Below are 14097 nucleotides of genomic sequence, written 5' to 3'. Positions count from 1 at the left end.
TTCCTGGAATAGCTGTGGAGAAGAGAATACAGAGACAGAAGAGGAGGAAGCAGAAAAACAAAGAAAAAGAAAGCAAGATGAGGAAGAGAAGGACGAAAAGTAATTAAGTAATTGACTGTAAAGCAGAAAATAAAAGATCAAAGTCAGAGATCAAGTTAGCTACTAAATAGAGGTTTTGTACTATTTTCATGGGTATTTTTCTTTTCTTCTATTTAATTTATTCAAAGGTTGGAGGTCTCTAAGAATATCAAGATGGGTTACTGTAAAGCTTGTAAAATACACCTTATTGTATTGGGGGAGGAAATGTAAAGAAAGAAGGCACTAGATAATGAAGACAGAGGAAAAAAAAGCTTCTCCTGTGCTTTACTGTGAAAGAATATTACCAATAAAGCACTAAGAAATTAATGCATGTGATTTGAAAAGTCATGTTTGTAGATGGTTGTCGGTTTTGCTTTGCTGAGTTTGAGACCTTCACAGAGAATTTACATTAAGTACATTTCTAGAATTTAATAAACAATTTTTCCTCTAAAACAACTAACATGCAATGATAGTGTTTCAGAGGTGGTATACATATTATGGCTCTATTTGAATTCAGGTAGCCATAATCTTAGTTGATGCATGCTTATCATCAGACAACAACCCACTTGTACTTTTCTGCACATTATCCCTTTTTAAATACAACATCAGTTAAATTATATTGCATGTATTGATCTGAATTTAAGAAATGCAGGTTTTATTTCAGCTGAGATATCCATTATAACTTTTAGTGCGTAACTACTTGCCAAAACTGAATAAAAATGTAACATATTATTAAATGAATTAACATGAATTAAAAGAGAAGCAATAGCCTTTTTTGCCCACACCCTATTTTTTTTTTTTAAAGACCTGGTTGAATAAAGCCTTAACTTGGATGTCTCTGAAAAAGGAAATTGAATCCCCTTTTCTTGGAAACGTGCTAAAAGAGCAAACTCTCTCTGAACTTTAATAATTCATTAGGACCTCACCTGAAGTTCTTAAAAGTGGCCAAACAGGAAGTATATTTATAGGCTTGTTAAGCTGTCTGCCTGTAAGTCTCTTTAGCCTTAGTAAAGGCCAAAACAGACCAAAAGAGTTGCTAAAGACTCTGCAGGAAATATAAATTATAATAAAAATAACCTTCAAAAGAGCACAGACAGCAAAACCTGGCTACTTCTTCTGTGGCTATGTTTGAGCTCAGTCCTCAGGCTTCCAAGGGCAGGCACTCGGGGTAGGTGGGTTGTGATAGCTGGAATGCAAGTTCTGATCTGTGAGTGGGCAAATGGAAAAGCTCTGCCCTAGCAGAAGAAACACCACAGCTTGGCTGCATGGATATGTTCGCTGGGGTTCAGAGACAGCCGAGATTAATTAAAAATCTGTAGTGCTCCTCTGCTGCTGGCTCTGCGACGGTATCCTGGGCAAGTATGTAACAAACGCCTCATATTCTCCCATCAGCTCCCATCCTCCTACACACCTTCAGGAAAAAAGTTGTACTTATATATGTGACCTAAAGAGAGAAGGGCTTGTAGCAGTAGCAAAATTAAAAGTGTGTGTTTCCATTATATTCTTACCTATAAAATTCATTGCCTGCGTGAACTAAATGTAGGGACGGAAATACCACTGTAGTAACCTAGAACAGACCCTTCAGACAGAAACTACCCTGAGCATGAAAAGTATGTTACAAATGTAACTATTGTTATTTACAAATCACTCTAAGTCATGGAAAGACAGGAAAGGGCTGTGGAAGTCGGAAGCAGACGCTGCTCGAGAGGTCTTCTGCAGCCAGACAGAAAAAGCACTGCCGGACAGCCGGAGACGAGCGGACAGGCTCCCATCCTTGCGCGGGGCGGACGAGGAAGGTGCCATCCCCGAGCGAGCCCGCCGGCTCCGGCGGCCGCTGCCCTGCCCTGCCCCGACCCGAGGCCGGCGCGGGCAGAACCCCGTCACAGGGCGGGGAGAGGCACGGCAGGAAGTCGGTTCTGGTTCCTGGGTTAAGTCGCCCAGGCAGGAACGAGCGCCTTGTGCCGGGAGCGGCCGCGGGCTCCGTGAGGCGCTCGTAAGTCTGAGTGGCTTTGGAAACCAAGCGCTCCTCGCCCTTCCCTGTGCCGGGAGCAGCGGGGTCAGCCCGGGGCCGGAGCGCGGGCCGGGCGCTCCCGGGCCGTGTTTCTGCCCCCCGCTCCCGGGGGTGCCGCTTCCCCCTCGGCGCCGCTCGGCCCGGCTCGGGAGCGGGGCCGGGGGCGCGTCGTTTGCGTGCGGAGGCGCTCCGGGAGCGGGGAATCGGGGGACGGGATCAGCGGGCTCGCTGCCGGGAGGCGATGGCCCGGGCGGCGAGCGCAGGAGCAGGAAGAGGCGGCTGCCCCCGCGGGCAGCGGCAGCGCGGCGGGGGCAGCGGACCGCAGCGCTCCGGCAATCACCGTCCCGAGCCCTGGGCACACAGGGGCTGCCCAGCTGTAAACGCTGGTGTGCCAGGGGCTCCTGCTGTGTTAACGACGCATCCCGCAGTCGGGCAAAGCAGGAATTGTTTCTACGCAGAAAAAATAAGGGAAAGAAACAAAGCAGAAAGTTCAGTGAGCTCTCAGTCTCTCACAAATGATTACCTCAACAGGTTTCCAGTTCCCAAGATGATGGCAGTGTAACTTACAAAATATTGCAATTGAAAAATCTGTTTTGAAAGCAGAAATATGTAGAGAAGTACTTGCGGCTGGATGGCACCTGTGTTTTCATCTCTCATGAACCTATGAGAGGTAGGAATGTGGATTACCAATTAATGTGCATATACACATGATTAGCTAAAACCTTTCTTTCATAATTTAAGGTGGTTTTTGAGGCAATATGAAAACTAGTATGAAAACTAGTGAGCTGTGGAGCTGGGATTGCAACAGAAATATGTTGCTAATCTTTGTGTGGGAGCTTTTTTGGCATTTGATGAAGAAAATGCATATTACTGTTTCTTTTTTTCCCCCCCACCTGTATCAGCAAAATGCTTCTGATTTGAAGCAAGTATTTTAAGATAATCTGCAAGTTTCATTTGGTGCATTTACTTAAAAGTTTCTCTTACATTAGCTGTACCCAGTGGTTATCCAGTGTTCAAGTCTTTACTCAAATACGAAATTCTAGTTCTCATTGCCATAGCTCCAGCAGCACAGCAATCACAGGTACCTCATTCTAATTCTGTCCCTGTTAGAATAAATGCAGCATTTTGTAGTGCTGCATCTCTGCAGACTACATATTGGTGTTAGTGATTGTAAAAGTCTTCAGGATCTAATGAATATCCAGAATGTAAGTTGCTGAAGATCAGGATTGTGAGCTGAATTATGTTCCAGTTGCCATTTGAATACGGCATAACTAATCATAGCTGATTAAAATAGTGGGGATATTTGGGTTGGGGTTTTTTGGTTTGTTGGGTTTTGGGGGTTTTTTTTTTAGGGCTGTTGGGAAGGAGTTTTTTCCTCCTCGTTGGATGCAGGGAGAAGGGTAAATGACAAGGAACAGTTGGCAAATTCCCTGATAAATATTGATGCCTATGGAGGAGAAGCAGGAAAATGAGCCAGTTTTTCTAAATGCAAGGAGTTCTGGATATGAGACAGATAACATAAGAAGCAGTTATTTATTCCAGCAGCAGGCAATCCAGGCTGTGACTACAGAGTAGTTTAATCCAATCTAAATCTAGACTGCGGCAGTCCTGCCCACGGCTAGTCGCATGTTCCCACTGCCTCCTTGTGCTGGTAGTAGTGCTCCAGCAGCCTTGCAGTGAGCTAGCTCCAGTTTTAATTTCGAGGTTGGTTTTTTTAGGGGGTTTGTTGTTGCTTTTTTGAGGAAGTAGGGAGCTACTTTGGCATACTCAACTGTGTAGCATAGAAGTACTAATAGTGGTACCAGTAAGCGGCAAAAATACACGGCCAGAGATGGGGGAAGGCTGGCCTATCCTTCTCAGTGGCAGTGTGGACTTATGACAGTGTTACATAACTGTGACTTTGTGTTACAATTGGAAAGCCAGTGCTGCTGTTGAACACAAGAGTTCTGTCTGCCTATTGCTGATGTTTTCTGTTCCTGTGCAGGCTTCCTTGTGTTATTGTGCCATTTGAAGTGGTCTGTGGATCTGATCTGCATTAAAAGTAATGCAGCAAAAATACATTTAGTGTTTAGTTTTAAACTGAATTGGTTTGCTGATATGGTTTACAGAAAGGTTGCTTGTGCTGGAAGAAAGGGAAGGGTAAGGTCGAAGAAGAAATAGATGTCTAGGGTATGGGGAAAATGTAGGACCAATTCTTCTAGTTACAGTGCCATCTGAAAGTGTCACTAGTAATGACATTGATTGATCCTTTCTTACTGCATGGAGTCTGAATTTTAGGGAGCTACCAGTAAGTTATTTTTCGTACCAAGTAGAAAATCGGGCGCTAATACTGTCCCTGTCCGGCTCCGTGGGGTCCCCTGTGCCCCCATAGAAGCACGGGTGGGTTCAGTGCTACAGTCGGTAGCAAAGAGTCGATTTGCATGAGTTCTGGCAGGAGCATTTATTGCTTCTACACGGTCAAAGGTTGCAGACACAAATACCAAGATGATCCCAAAACTCAGTTTTATCTGGGGGTGGGGAAAAGGCAGGACTAGGGAACAGGGACCAGTGGGGAAGCTCTGGGGGAGTGACAAGGGGTAGAGGCTAACAGCCATCTGGGGGAGCCAAACTGGGATAGATTAACATAACAGAACAATGCATCCTGGGAGAAGCCTTTCTGGTCACCCTAACATAAAGTGGTTCTTGTGGTACTAGGGACTTGTCTTACTGAAAATTCTCTGTCGTTTGTAATGTATGTTCACTGGCCACCACAATTCCTCCTTTCTGTATTAAACAAAAAGGCCTCCCCCAGGGATCCCAACACCCAGTGTCCAAAACAACCAAACACACACAAAACAACAAAAATGATCAGCAGCACCCACAACCCAATATCCCAACAAGTCCTCAAATCTTTTAGAGGATTTTTCTCTCTGGATGCTGGAATGGATGCTCTCATGGGCGGAGGTGAGGTTGAAGCAGCACAGTTCTCTTTGGGCTGCAGCACAGTCCAAGCATTCACTGCTGGTGGTACCAGGAGCATCCAAAGGGCGGCAGGGTGATAGGTTTTGGGTGCTGGGCATAATCGTGAATGTGGGCACAGGCTCTGGCAGTTGCTTCTGTTAGGGTTTTAATGAAAGTTTAAAAATGGCAGTTTCAGGTGGGGGGGGGGCTTTCCCTTCCCCCCCCCTTACTTAAAGGTCTGGGGGAAAGGGAATGGTATAATGGCACAGGGGTGTGGGAACCTGTGGCTAGGGAATGGTATAACAAGTAGTAAATAAAGAGATGGATGCAAGTTAACAGAAAGCATCCCAATAGGTGTATTGGGCAGTGTGGCTGTGGGAAAGCCAAAGCAGAGGGGTGGAGGTAGGGAATATTAACTGTTGGGAAAGCAACAGAAGTGGTAAGATCAGGGGAGACACCAAAGGTGTCTTGACTTATCCAGTCAAAGTCTTGTTTGCAGTTCTGGTTACGGGACAGTGAGTCTGTTTCTATGGTGGATAGCGGTGCTGTTTTGCGTCATCTCCATTTCCAAGCAGTGGCTGTCTGGTCTTTTGACTGTGCCCTGTTCATCTTGGTTGGCGTTTTGTCTGCAGGGTGTTTGTTGGGCTGGTGCAGGGCTTGTTTTTCTCTGGCAGTTTCCAGGTATCATCTGTGGCCTTTGGTTTCTTCACCCCAGTCCTTTGGTCTTCACACTTAACATCAGAATCTGAGAAGTCACTATTCTGTTTCTTTGGCTGCTGTTCTGCATGCTCCAGCCTCATCTGTGAGCTGCTTAGATCCACTGCCTCTTCCACGATGTTCTCGCAGCTTTCTGGGAACAGTCTGAGTCCTACATCCTGGCTCCTTCTACCCTCCCTCTTTTTCTGCTTCTCTTGCAGCACAGGAGTGGAGGGTGCAGCCAGGGCTGAGGCCGACATGAAAGACACCATAGACACCATGCGGGTGGAGTTCTCACAGCTGGGGGAGCAGAGCAGCAGCAGCCGCGGCTTGATATCCTCAGGGCATTCCGGGAGCAGTGGCGGAGTCGGCTGGGGTGAAACATTTCTTTAGGAAGTGGCTCCAGTTTGCTACTACAGCAGGGGAGGCCAGGTCTACCCGGCTGAGAACGAGAAAACTCTTTCAACCCCCATGGCACGTGGGCAGCCAGGGTGAGCCACGGCAAGCGGCCACGCGGGGCTTGGTCTTGGGCTAGCAGTGTGGCCGACTTGGGCATGCCCCCGCTTTGGCGGGGAGAGGCAGCCAGGCATGAGCCAGCAGGGGGTTGTAGGTGGACTGGGCGGCAGCAGCGATGAAAAGCGGCGTCGCCGGGGCCCCCGAGAGCGGTGGGGCCAGACCCCTCCAGCAAGCACTGCCACCCCCTCAGGCTGTGTTCAAAAGGCACTAAACTCCCTCCGTTCGTAATGTCCTGGGTCTGTCCAAAGCACCTCAGGAAGTTTCAGAATGCCGCTTTTTCGGCTCGGGGCTCTTCTAGCCACAGCTGGAACCCGCCGGGGTCGGGGCGCCGGGGCGGCCCCGTGGGCTTTGTCAGGGAGAGTCACTGCCGCTTCGCTCGCGGCTTGTGCTGGGGCTGCTGGGGCCCGAAGCTGGCCCGGCCAGGGTGCGGAGCTGGTGCTGAGGGGCAGGCTGAGCCCTGCGGGGGCGGCTGATCCAGCACAGGGCTCGGAGCAGGTGGGTGCGAACGCTTCACAACCTCCCCTCATGAAGCAGGTGCGGACACCGCATTCTTGCAGCAGCACTCGCAGCGCCTTGGGCTCTAGCGCGCACAGCTGCAGCCTCACTATGGCTGGGCAGCGAAGGGAAGGTTAGCAGGGCAGCGCATGCCGAGGTGCCACTGTCCCCGAGCGTCCCGGAGACTTCCTGGCTGCTACCACCCCCACTCGTGGTCTCGGCCGCGTGGGAACCCGAGGTGGGTTGGGGCTCACAAGCGGGACCAGCAATGGAGAACACAGGAGGGAGAGGCAGGGTCCGTGGCTGGGAGGGGACCCCCGGCAGAGGCGGCGGGGCCTAACGCAACGCGTATCGACACGTGGGCGGGGCCAGGGACGGAAGAGGGACTGTGCGTGGTAAAATAAGCGGGAGCAGGTGGGGAACGGAGACCGCGCATTTGCGAAAAGCCCGCCACTGCATCTGCGGGCGCCACGTGGTGTCCACCATCTTGGATGGGGGGAGTGGAGGCGGCAGAATTAAAAATAAAGGTAGCAGCTGGGATTGAGGGACCGATTCTGCTGCCACCGTAATCTTGGAGCAAATTTGATGTAGAGAAAACTGGGGAAGTGGGTATTGGGAAGAGGTCTGGGGAGGAACTCGGGGTAGCCTGGCCATCGCCACCCCGGGCAGGGAACAAAAGAAATCGGGAAGAGGCAGGCAGTCGGTAGCAGACCTGTGCACTTGGGCAGGATCCATCTCCTGGTTTCTCTTGAGATAGGGCAGAGGGAACAGGGATGCAGGGAGAGGGAAGCGGTAAAGGGTTTTTTAAACTGGGGTTAACATTTCCCAACCGTTTCACAAGACTATCAACAGCTTTTGCTAGCTTGTAAAGCAAATAACCTTTTCCCGACATAAATAACCATCGCACGAAGCGCTGTAAATACTCAACTAACCACTGCTTAAATAACCACTGAACAAAATGTTTTAAACCTTCCCTGGTATAACAATAATTTTCCTGAACAAGGACTCCTAGAACTGGGAGAAAAACTCCTCGCAGGAGACGAGAGAACTCTGCCCCCGTCTTCCTCTCTTCCCAACCCTGGAGATAAAAGGCAATTAACAGAAAAGGATACAAAAGTGACCCATATTACATTAGAGGTCAAATAAAAGTCTCGAGGATGGTCCACTGACTTTAGACCAGTCTTCTCTTTCCCCAGAAGATTCTTGGTCTCCCCCGCCAAGCCCCTGATAGAACTCAGACGTTTCTTTGGGGCTATGGCTGCTCAAATGCGACTTAAATCCAGGAACTACAGGAGACGCTGTTGGGGAGGGTCCGAGGCCATCCACACTGAGGCGCCATTTAATACTGTCCCTGCCCGGCTCCGTGGGGTCCCCTGTGCCCCCACAGATGCACGGGTGGGTTCAGTGCTACAGTCGGTAGCAAAGAGTCAAGAAAGGCATTTGCGTGCGTTCCGGCAGGAGCACTTATTGCTTCTACAGAGTCGAAGGTTGCAGACACAAATACCAAGATGATCCCACAACTCAGAGTTTTATCTGGGGGTGGGGAAGAGGCGGGACCAGGGAACAGGGACCAATGGGGAAGCTCTGGGGGAGTGACGAGGGGGGGGTAGAGGCTAACAGCCAACCAGGGAATCCGAACTGGGATAGATTAACATAACAGAACAATGCATCCTGGGAGAAGCTTTTCTGGTCACCCTAACATAAAGTGGTTCTTGTGGTACTAGGGACTTGTCTTACTGAAAACTCTTTGTCCCTTGTAATGTATGTTCACTGGCAACCACAAGGCGCAGTGCTATAGTTCTGTCTGTTGGATCAATTACTTTTGATCCCATCAGTCCAGATGACAGCAGCACTCTTTGTTAGTGTTCCCAGTCTGAATGAATGAGTAAAAGGCTGGATGGAAATTAGGTATAAATTTTAAATACTGTTTTTCAAATGGAGGTTTGAGTTTGCATGAATGAAATTAAAGGCTTCATTTTCTGTGAACTGTGAGTCACGTGGATCTGAGCTCTGTACCCTCCATTAGAAGCCGAACATTTTTTCTTAAATCCCATTGCAGTCATTTTTGAAGTTACCTCTTATATGTACAAGACATGCCATTTACTAGGTAAGTTGTTAACAGTGGAGGATTTCAGAAGAGTATGAAATCCATGCTGATACAAACTTTGCAAGCTTTTATAGATTGTGAGAACACACTTTCAGTCACTTTCACCTGTAACAATGCCCTCTGCAGTTTAGCACCTGTCCCTAAAGGCAGATGTAATACCTGATTTTATTTACTGAACTACATAGAACAGTCCTTCATTTGAAATGGAAAGAAAGGCTACCCATTTAGTTAAAGGTGTGCCCCAGGTATGAGAATGAATACTCCATTTAGTGAAGGGGTAGCATTTGGGGGAGGAAGGAGGTGGATGGAGTAGCCTGTTTTACTAACAATGCTTTGAGACAGTATGCACAGACTGAGATTATAAACTACTGAACTGATGTTTAGGAAAACAAGTCAAAACAAACAAAGCCTTTCCTGTGAAACAATGTAGGCCTTTTATGCAAAATTTATAAACTTGGATTTCAGTAACATTTGTTACATCAAAGGATCCCTAAAAAATTCCAAGTTGTTAAAGAATTCACTTTGCTACTATTAAACTACAGCCGTGCCAGAGGTGAGATACAACTGCTTTTCCCTGTAGTAAAATTTTATTTTACATTGGTAAAATAAAATTTGCAAGACAGAAAAGTGTGATGTCCATATAGTAGTCTGTTGAACCTTCTAGAAAAGTCAGACCACATTTCTGTATTCAAACCCTACGATAGGGAAGATATTCAAAAGCAAGGAAACATGAACAAAATCTTCAAGCTGCAATCTTCAGAATTTTGAGCAGTGTCCAAGGCAAGTTACCCTTAAACTCTTCTTGCTTGGCTTATCCTCGTGTGACTGCACCACTTTCTTTGGTAGTATTTGTGGTTTATGCATAATCCCAAATGATAGTGGCAGTTCATACTACTTTAAATATTAGGAAAGATGAAATTACTAATTTTTTTTTTCTTAATGCTGGTATTTTTTTTGCGGGGGGAGGGGGCAGTGGAGACTTCACTAACTTTTTCTCTACTGCACTTCTATTATGCTGAATTTTATCTTAAAATTAGTATCATACATTACTATAGAAGCAAATGACCTGTGTTTGCAAAGTTCTTGAAATTGGAGTCTGTGACATTTAATAGTGTTCTAGTCTTATGTGTCAAAGTTCATGAGCTGTCATTTTGGGAGTTGTTACTGAAACTGTACACAAAGTGTAAAAAGTTCATAATATTATGTGAAAAGGTCCAAGTCTTGATAATTCATACTGGTTGGTATTACTGATTTTTAGATAAAAGATGTTTTAACTCACCTTGTAGGGTAGCTTGTGTTGACATTTTCAAATTTGGCACAGAATAGGACAAGTTTGTGTGACCTAATTGAGTTTTTATCTTTTTATTTCTTAATGCTGATGGGAAAGATGTGTGCTAATGTCTTTACAAACAATTCCATGGGTGAGGGTGTGGGTGTTAATGTCTCCACCAACTTCAAGACACAGGTTTGTTACAGAACCCAGACAGTTTGACTCCTGAAACAGACAAAAAGGTCTGCACAAGCCTGAGTTTCAGAATTTTGGGGTAAAATAACAGGTTCAAGGAGGGGAATATGTGGGAGGCGGTTCGGGCAGGCTGTACCTTCCGAGTACCTCAGCCAATGGAGAAAGGAAGAGGGCAACACGGCCGGGAGCTTAGGATAAAAGGAGGCTGAGCCCTCCGAAACCTCGAGAGAGAAAACCCCGTGGGCGTGTGCCCCGGTGGACTCTCTCCCTTTATTCGAATGAAGTTGCAGGACTCCTCTGTCTGCTTTATGGACACTGGCTTTTCAAAGCGCGATTTTTCTGCACAATGTCAAAAGCTGAGTTCAGCTTTGTTTATTAATGTTGTCTTTATTTCACAATTATGCAAACGTTAAACTTTTGGAGATCACATAAAATCAGGTAACTGGTAATCTGCACCAATTTTAAGTCTCAGTCTTAAGCACTGTAACTGCAGATACATTTACACATTCTGTACATCCAGAATTTGATTCAGAGTTAAGCTGCTTTTGTTTGTCTTTTGTTTAAACCTATCCCTGGACATAAAATTAAATGTTGAGGTGAACAGAGCTATAGTTCAAGCTATGATGTTAATGGTCAAACATACTGCATGTATCAGTTGAATACAACAGTGGTACAAGTCATGCTATATATGTTTTTAGTTACATACTGCTGTTTCTTAGTGTTCTCTCTTTTTCCTTCTGATTACTTTTCAGATCTGTTAACTTGATCATCTTTCCAGTGATGAAACAACATTGGGAATTATGGACAAAAACATTGGAGAACAGCTTAATAAAGCTTATGAAGCCTATCGACAAGCATGCATGGATAGGGACCATGCTGTGAAAGAGCTACAGCAAAAAGTAGGTGTTGGGATCTGAAATCTATCTTTAAAGCCATCCTTCCCATGGAGGATGATAGTACATGTAGATACCAGTTTCACTTTAGCTATGCACACTTTAGTGCATCTGTTAAAGTTGGAAATTGACATCATGAAACCATGCCAGTACACTTCTAAGTAACTCATTAGGTTTTGAATTTAGTAGGTGGGTTTCTGGTTTTTGACCTTGAATATTTTGGTATTTTTATTAGTTTTAAAGGTTGGAAAAGTGTTGTCTGTTTTGGAGGATTAATAAGTCTTCTAATGTAAACCCAGCAAAGATGTATATAAAATTTACCTAACTTTAACGAAGTACTTTTTGGAATTTAATTTGCATTCTTAAAAATTATTTTTTATATTATTAATATAAATAGCTTAAATTAAACAATTTTTGTCACAAATGTACTGAAAGTTGCTAGAATAAATATTCCTCTTCTAAAAATAATAACCTGTAAATTTATTCTTTAATTATGAAGTAACAAATTCTGGAGGCATTCTGACCAGTAAGAAGCACCTTTGAATTTTTACTTAGTCTGTTGCAGAAAACATTAGTTCAGTCAAAACTCCTCTAGAATTTCTCAAGTAGGAAAGCATATTTCAAACCTATCAGGTTTGGGCTTTCTCACAGTCATTTTATCATGCATATTCTGCCCAGCAATGGAATCTCTGTCACAGGAAGGCTCGAATGTTTTTGTTGCTACAGGACTTTGTGATACTTAGTAGAACTGGTAGGCTGGGACTTTGTTCAGGGGCTGATGAACCATATTCCATGTCAAGTTCACGGAGCAGTAGTAGAATTGGAAGCAGGGAAGGATCTAATAGAGAATATTCCGATATCTGGGCCCAATCTTGCCGTCTCGTTGCATGGCAAAATAAACTAGCCAAGGCATCACAGAACACATTCCAAGTCAGTCATGTGTGCAATCATCCCCTGTGCAGTCTGTCTCTATTCATAGTCTTGCAGCAGTGCTGGTGTAAATCTGTAGAGATTTCTATACATAACAAGCATAAGTAGTGTGATTTTGTGCTGAAATTGCAACTAATTAACAAAAGGCAAGACATTTTAGAATGTTTGGGGATCTTTAAAATTCTATCTCTTAGGGTGAACTATTAACTATTTGAAGGAAAGCCAGTTAAGTTAATACTCCTGAATCATCTAAAAGTACATGAAAGAATCTTCTGACCAAGAAACAAGTCATCGAATACAAGATCGTTATCCTTCTAAGGTCTGTGCAAGAAAACCAGAGAAGTGTGAGATCATCAGTGTTAAGTGAACTAAATCCTTGCAAGATTTCTCTCTGCATTTTCACTGGTTCAGAAATTAAAAATTTAAAGCCTTTGATAAAGGATTACTACCAGTTTAAATCTTTGTCCTAATCAAACTTTCAGTAGTTGAATTTTATGATTTCAAAAGAGAACAAAAATATTTTTTCAAGTAGAGTTGATACTAAAATTACTTGTATTTTTTTTGTGTGTTGCTTTTTTTTAACCAAACTCCTGTTTTTTCAATGACCTTTGTACAGTGCTTTACTCTAGTAACTTCCTCTGTTCATTGTGTGGCCTCCACACACTGTTGGATTGTCCACCATGCTGTTGTTAACAGTTTACTACTTAAGTTACCGATAGGCCACTTGTTTTGCCAGTCTCTAGAGCTGGGAGCCATGTCAAGCACACAGAAGCCAGAGTCATCTCGGCCAGATGGTGTTTGATACAGATGGATGGTTGGTTGTCATGCAGATCTTCTAGTTGGTAACTTGTTGCTGCCATCTGACTCAAGGAATAATTTGTGCACACTGGCTGTCAAAAGCATCTTCTCTTCTGTCTGTTTTAGCTGTCATGTCTGTGCTCTGTACAGAAGTGTTGACAAGACATTGCTGTTGTACATTTTCAATTTGGTTCTCAGTGATTTTTCTGCTTCATGAGGTCTCTTATAGCTGCTGGAGTGTACTGCTCTTTGATCACTTTTTTTTTTTTTTTTTTTTTTTAAACCCAACAAAAACCCCCTCTCATAGTACAACTACTACCTGGCCTTTTAAAATCAATTTTCCTTGTAGGTATTTTCCTGCCTGCTTTACAGACAAACACAGCGGATAGTAGGAGGGTATGGAATTTAAATGTGGCTGTGATTTGAGAAGTAGATAGCACTATGGATAAACTATGAATAGACATGAAAACAGTGCTGAGTCTTGTCCCAGATAGTGACAGGTGGTGACCTGTTCAGTAATAGACATATTCCTAATTTCAGAAAAATTCAGTGCATTCCTGAAAGTTTTCTTGTTGGGATTTCACAAGTTTTTTAGCACCTCTGTAACTGCAGCATTAGGCATGTGCTAAAGAAATGTAATCGTTTTGAATTTTAGTATCTTCCTACCACCTGGCCATTCATTCAATTAATGGACTGTCTAGCAAAATTTATACAGTTTGGTGAAACACAAGCAATATTATTAGAGGAGTCTGTGTGGCCTGTTTATAGCATGAGCTGTAGTATTGGAGACAAAGGATGTGGTTTTTTGCTTACCTTCCTCCTCAGCCCCATTATGTAGGGTAGAAAAACAAGTCCACTACATTCAAAGAAATGTAAAAAACTGTTCATAGGCAGTCAAAATGGTTTACAGAATGTCTGTTGTATGGAATAAACAATATTGTTGTTTTCCATTTAAAATCTATCTTTTTAAAAGCCTATTTTTATATAATTTGTTAGAAAATATGGGGGGGGGAAATTACTTCTTTCTATAGATAAACTAATTGACAAGCATTCTGAAGAATACTAAAATTTCAATTAAAAGCCTGATGTATTCTGCGTCTGTAAATGAAGAATCCTAACTTAAAAGTTACCCTTTACAACTGCCACAGCTGTGAAAGAGTTACTAAAA

The 14097-nt window shown here is 44.3% G+C and overlaps 1 protein-coding gene across 4 annotated transcripts in view; it reads left to right on the top strand.

Annotated features, from left to right (window-relative positions):
- The first annotated feature begins 1962 nt into the window (after positions 1-1962).
- TANK (TRAF family member associated NFKB activator) overlaps positions 1963-14097 on the top strand; it is a 32689-nt gene continuing 20554 nt past the window's right edge. For 2 of the 4 annotated variants that reach the window (XM_048309533.1, XM_048309530.1), the window contains exons 1-3: positions 1976-2071; positions 2621-2759; positions 11061-11207. In XM_048309533.1, the coding sequence (XP_048165490.1) occupies positions 11109-11207 (99 nt within the window). In that variant the 5' untranslated portion in view covers positions 1976-2071; positions 2621-2759; positions 11061-11108. Of the gene's footprint in view, positions 2072-2620; positions 2760-6127; positions 6217-11060; positions 11208-14097 lie in introns of those variants that run through there. The other 2 variants (XM_048309531.1, XM_048309532.1) reach the window with 2 other exon arrangements.

The sequence above is a fragment of the Corvus hawaiiensis genome, chromosome 7 (assembly GCF_020740725.1).
Source record: "Corvus hawaiiensis isolate bCorHaw1 chromosome 7, bCorHaw1.pri.cur, whole genome shotgun sequence".
NCBI lineage: Eukaryota > Metazoa > Chordata > Aves > Passeriformes > Corvidae > Corvus > Corvus hawaiiensis.
Note: the sequence above shows the minus strand (reverse complement) of the source record. Positions and strands in the feature narration are given on the sequence as shown.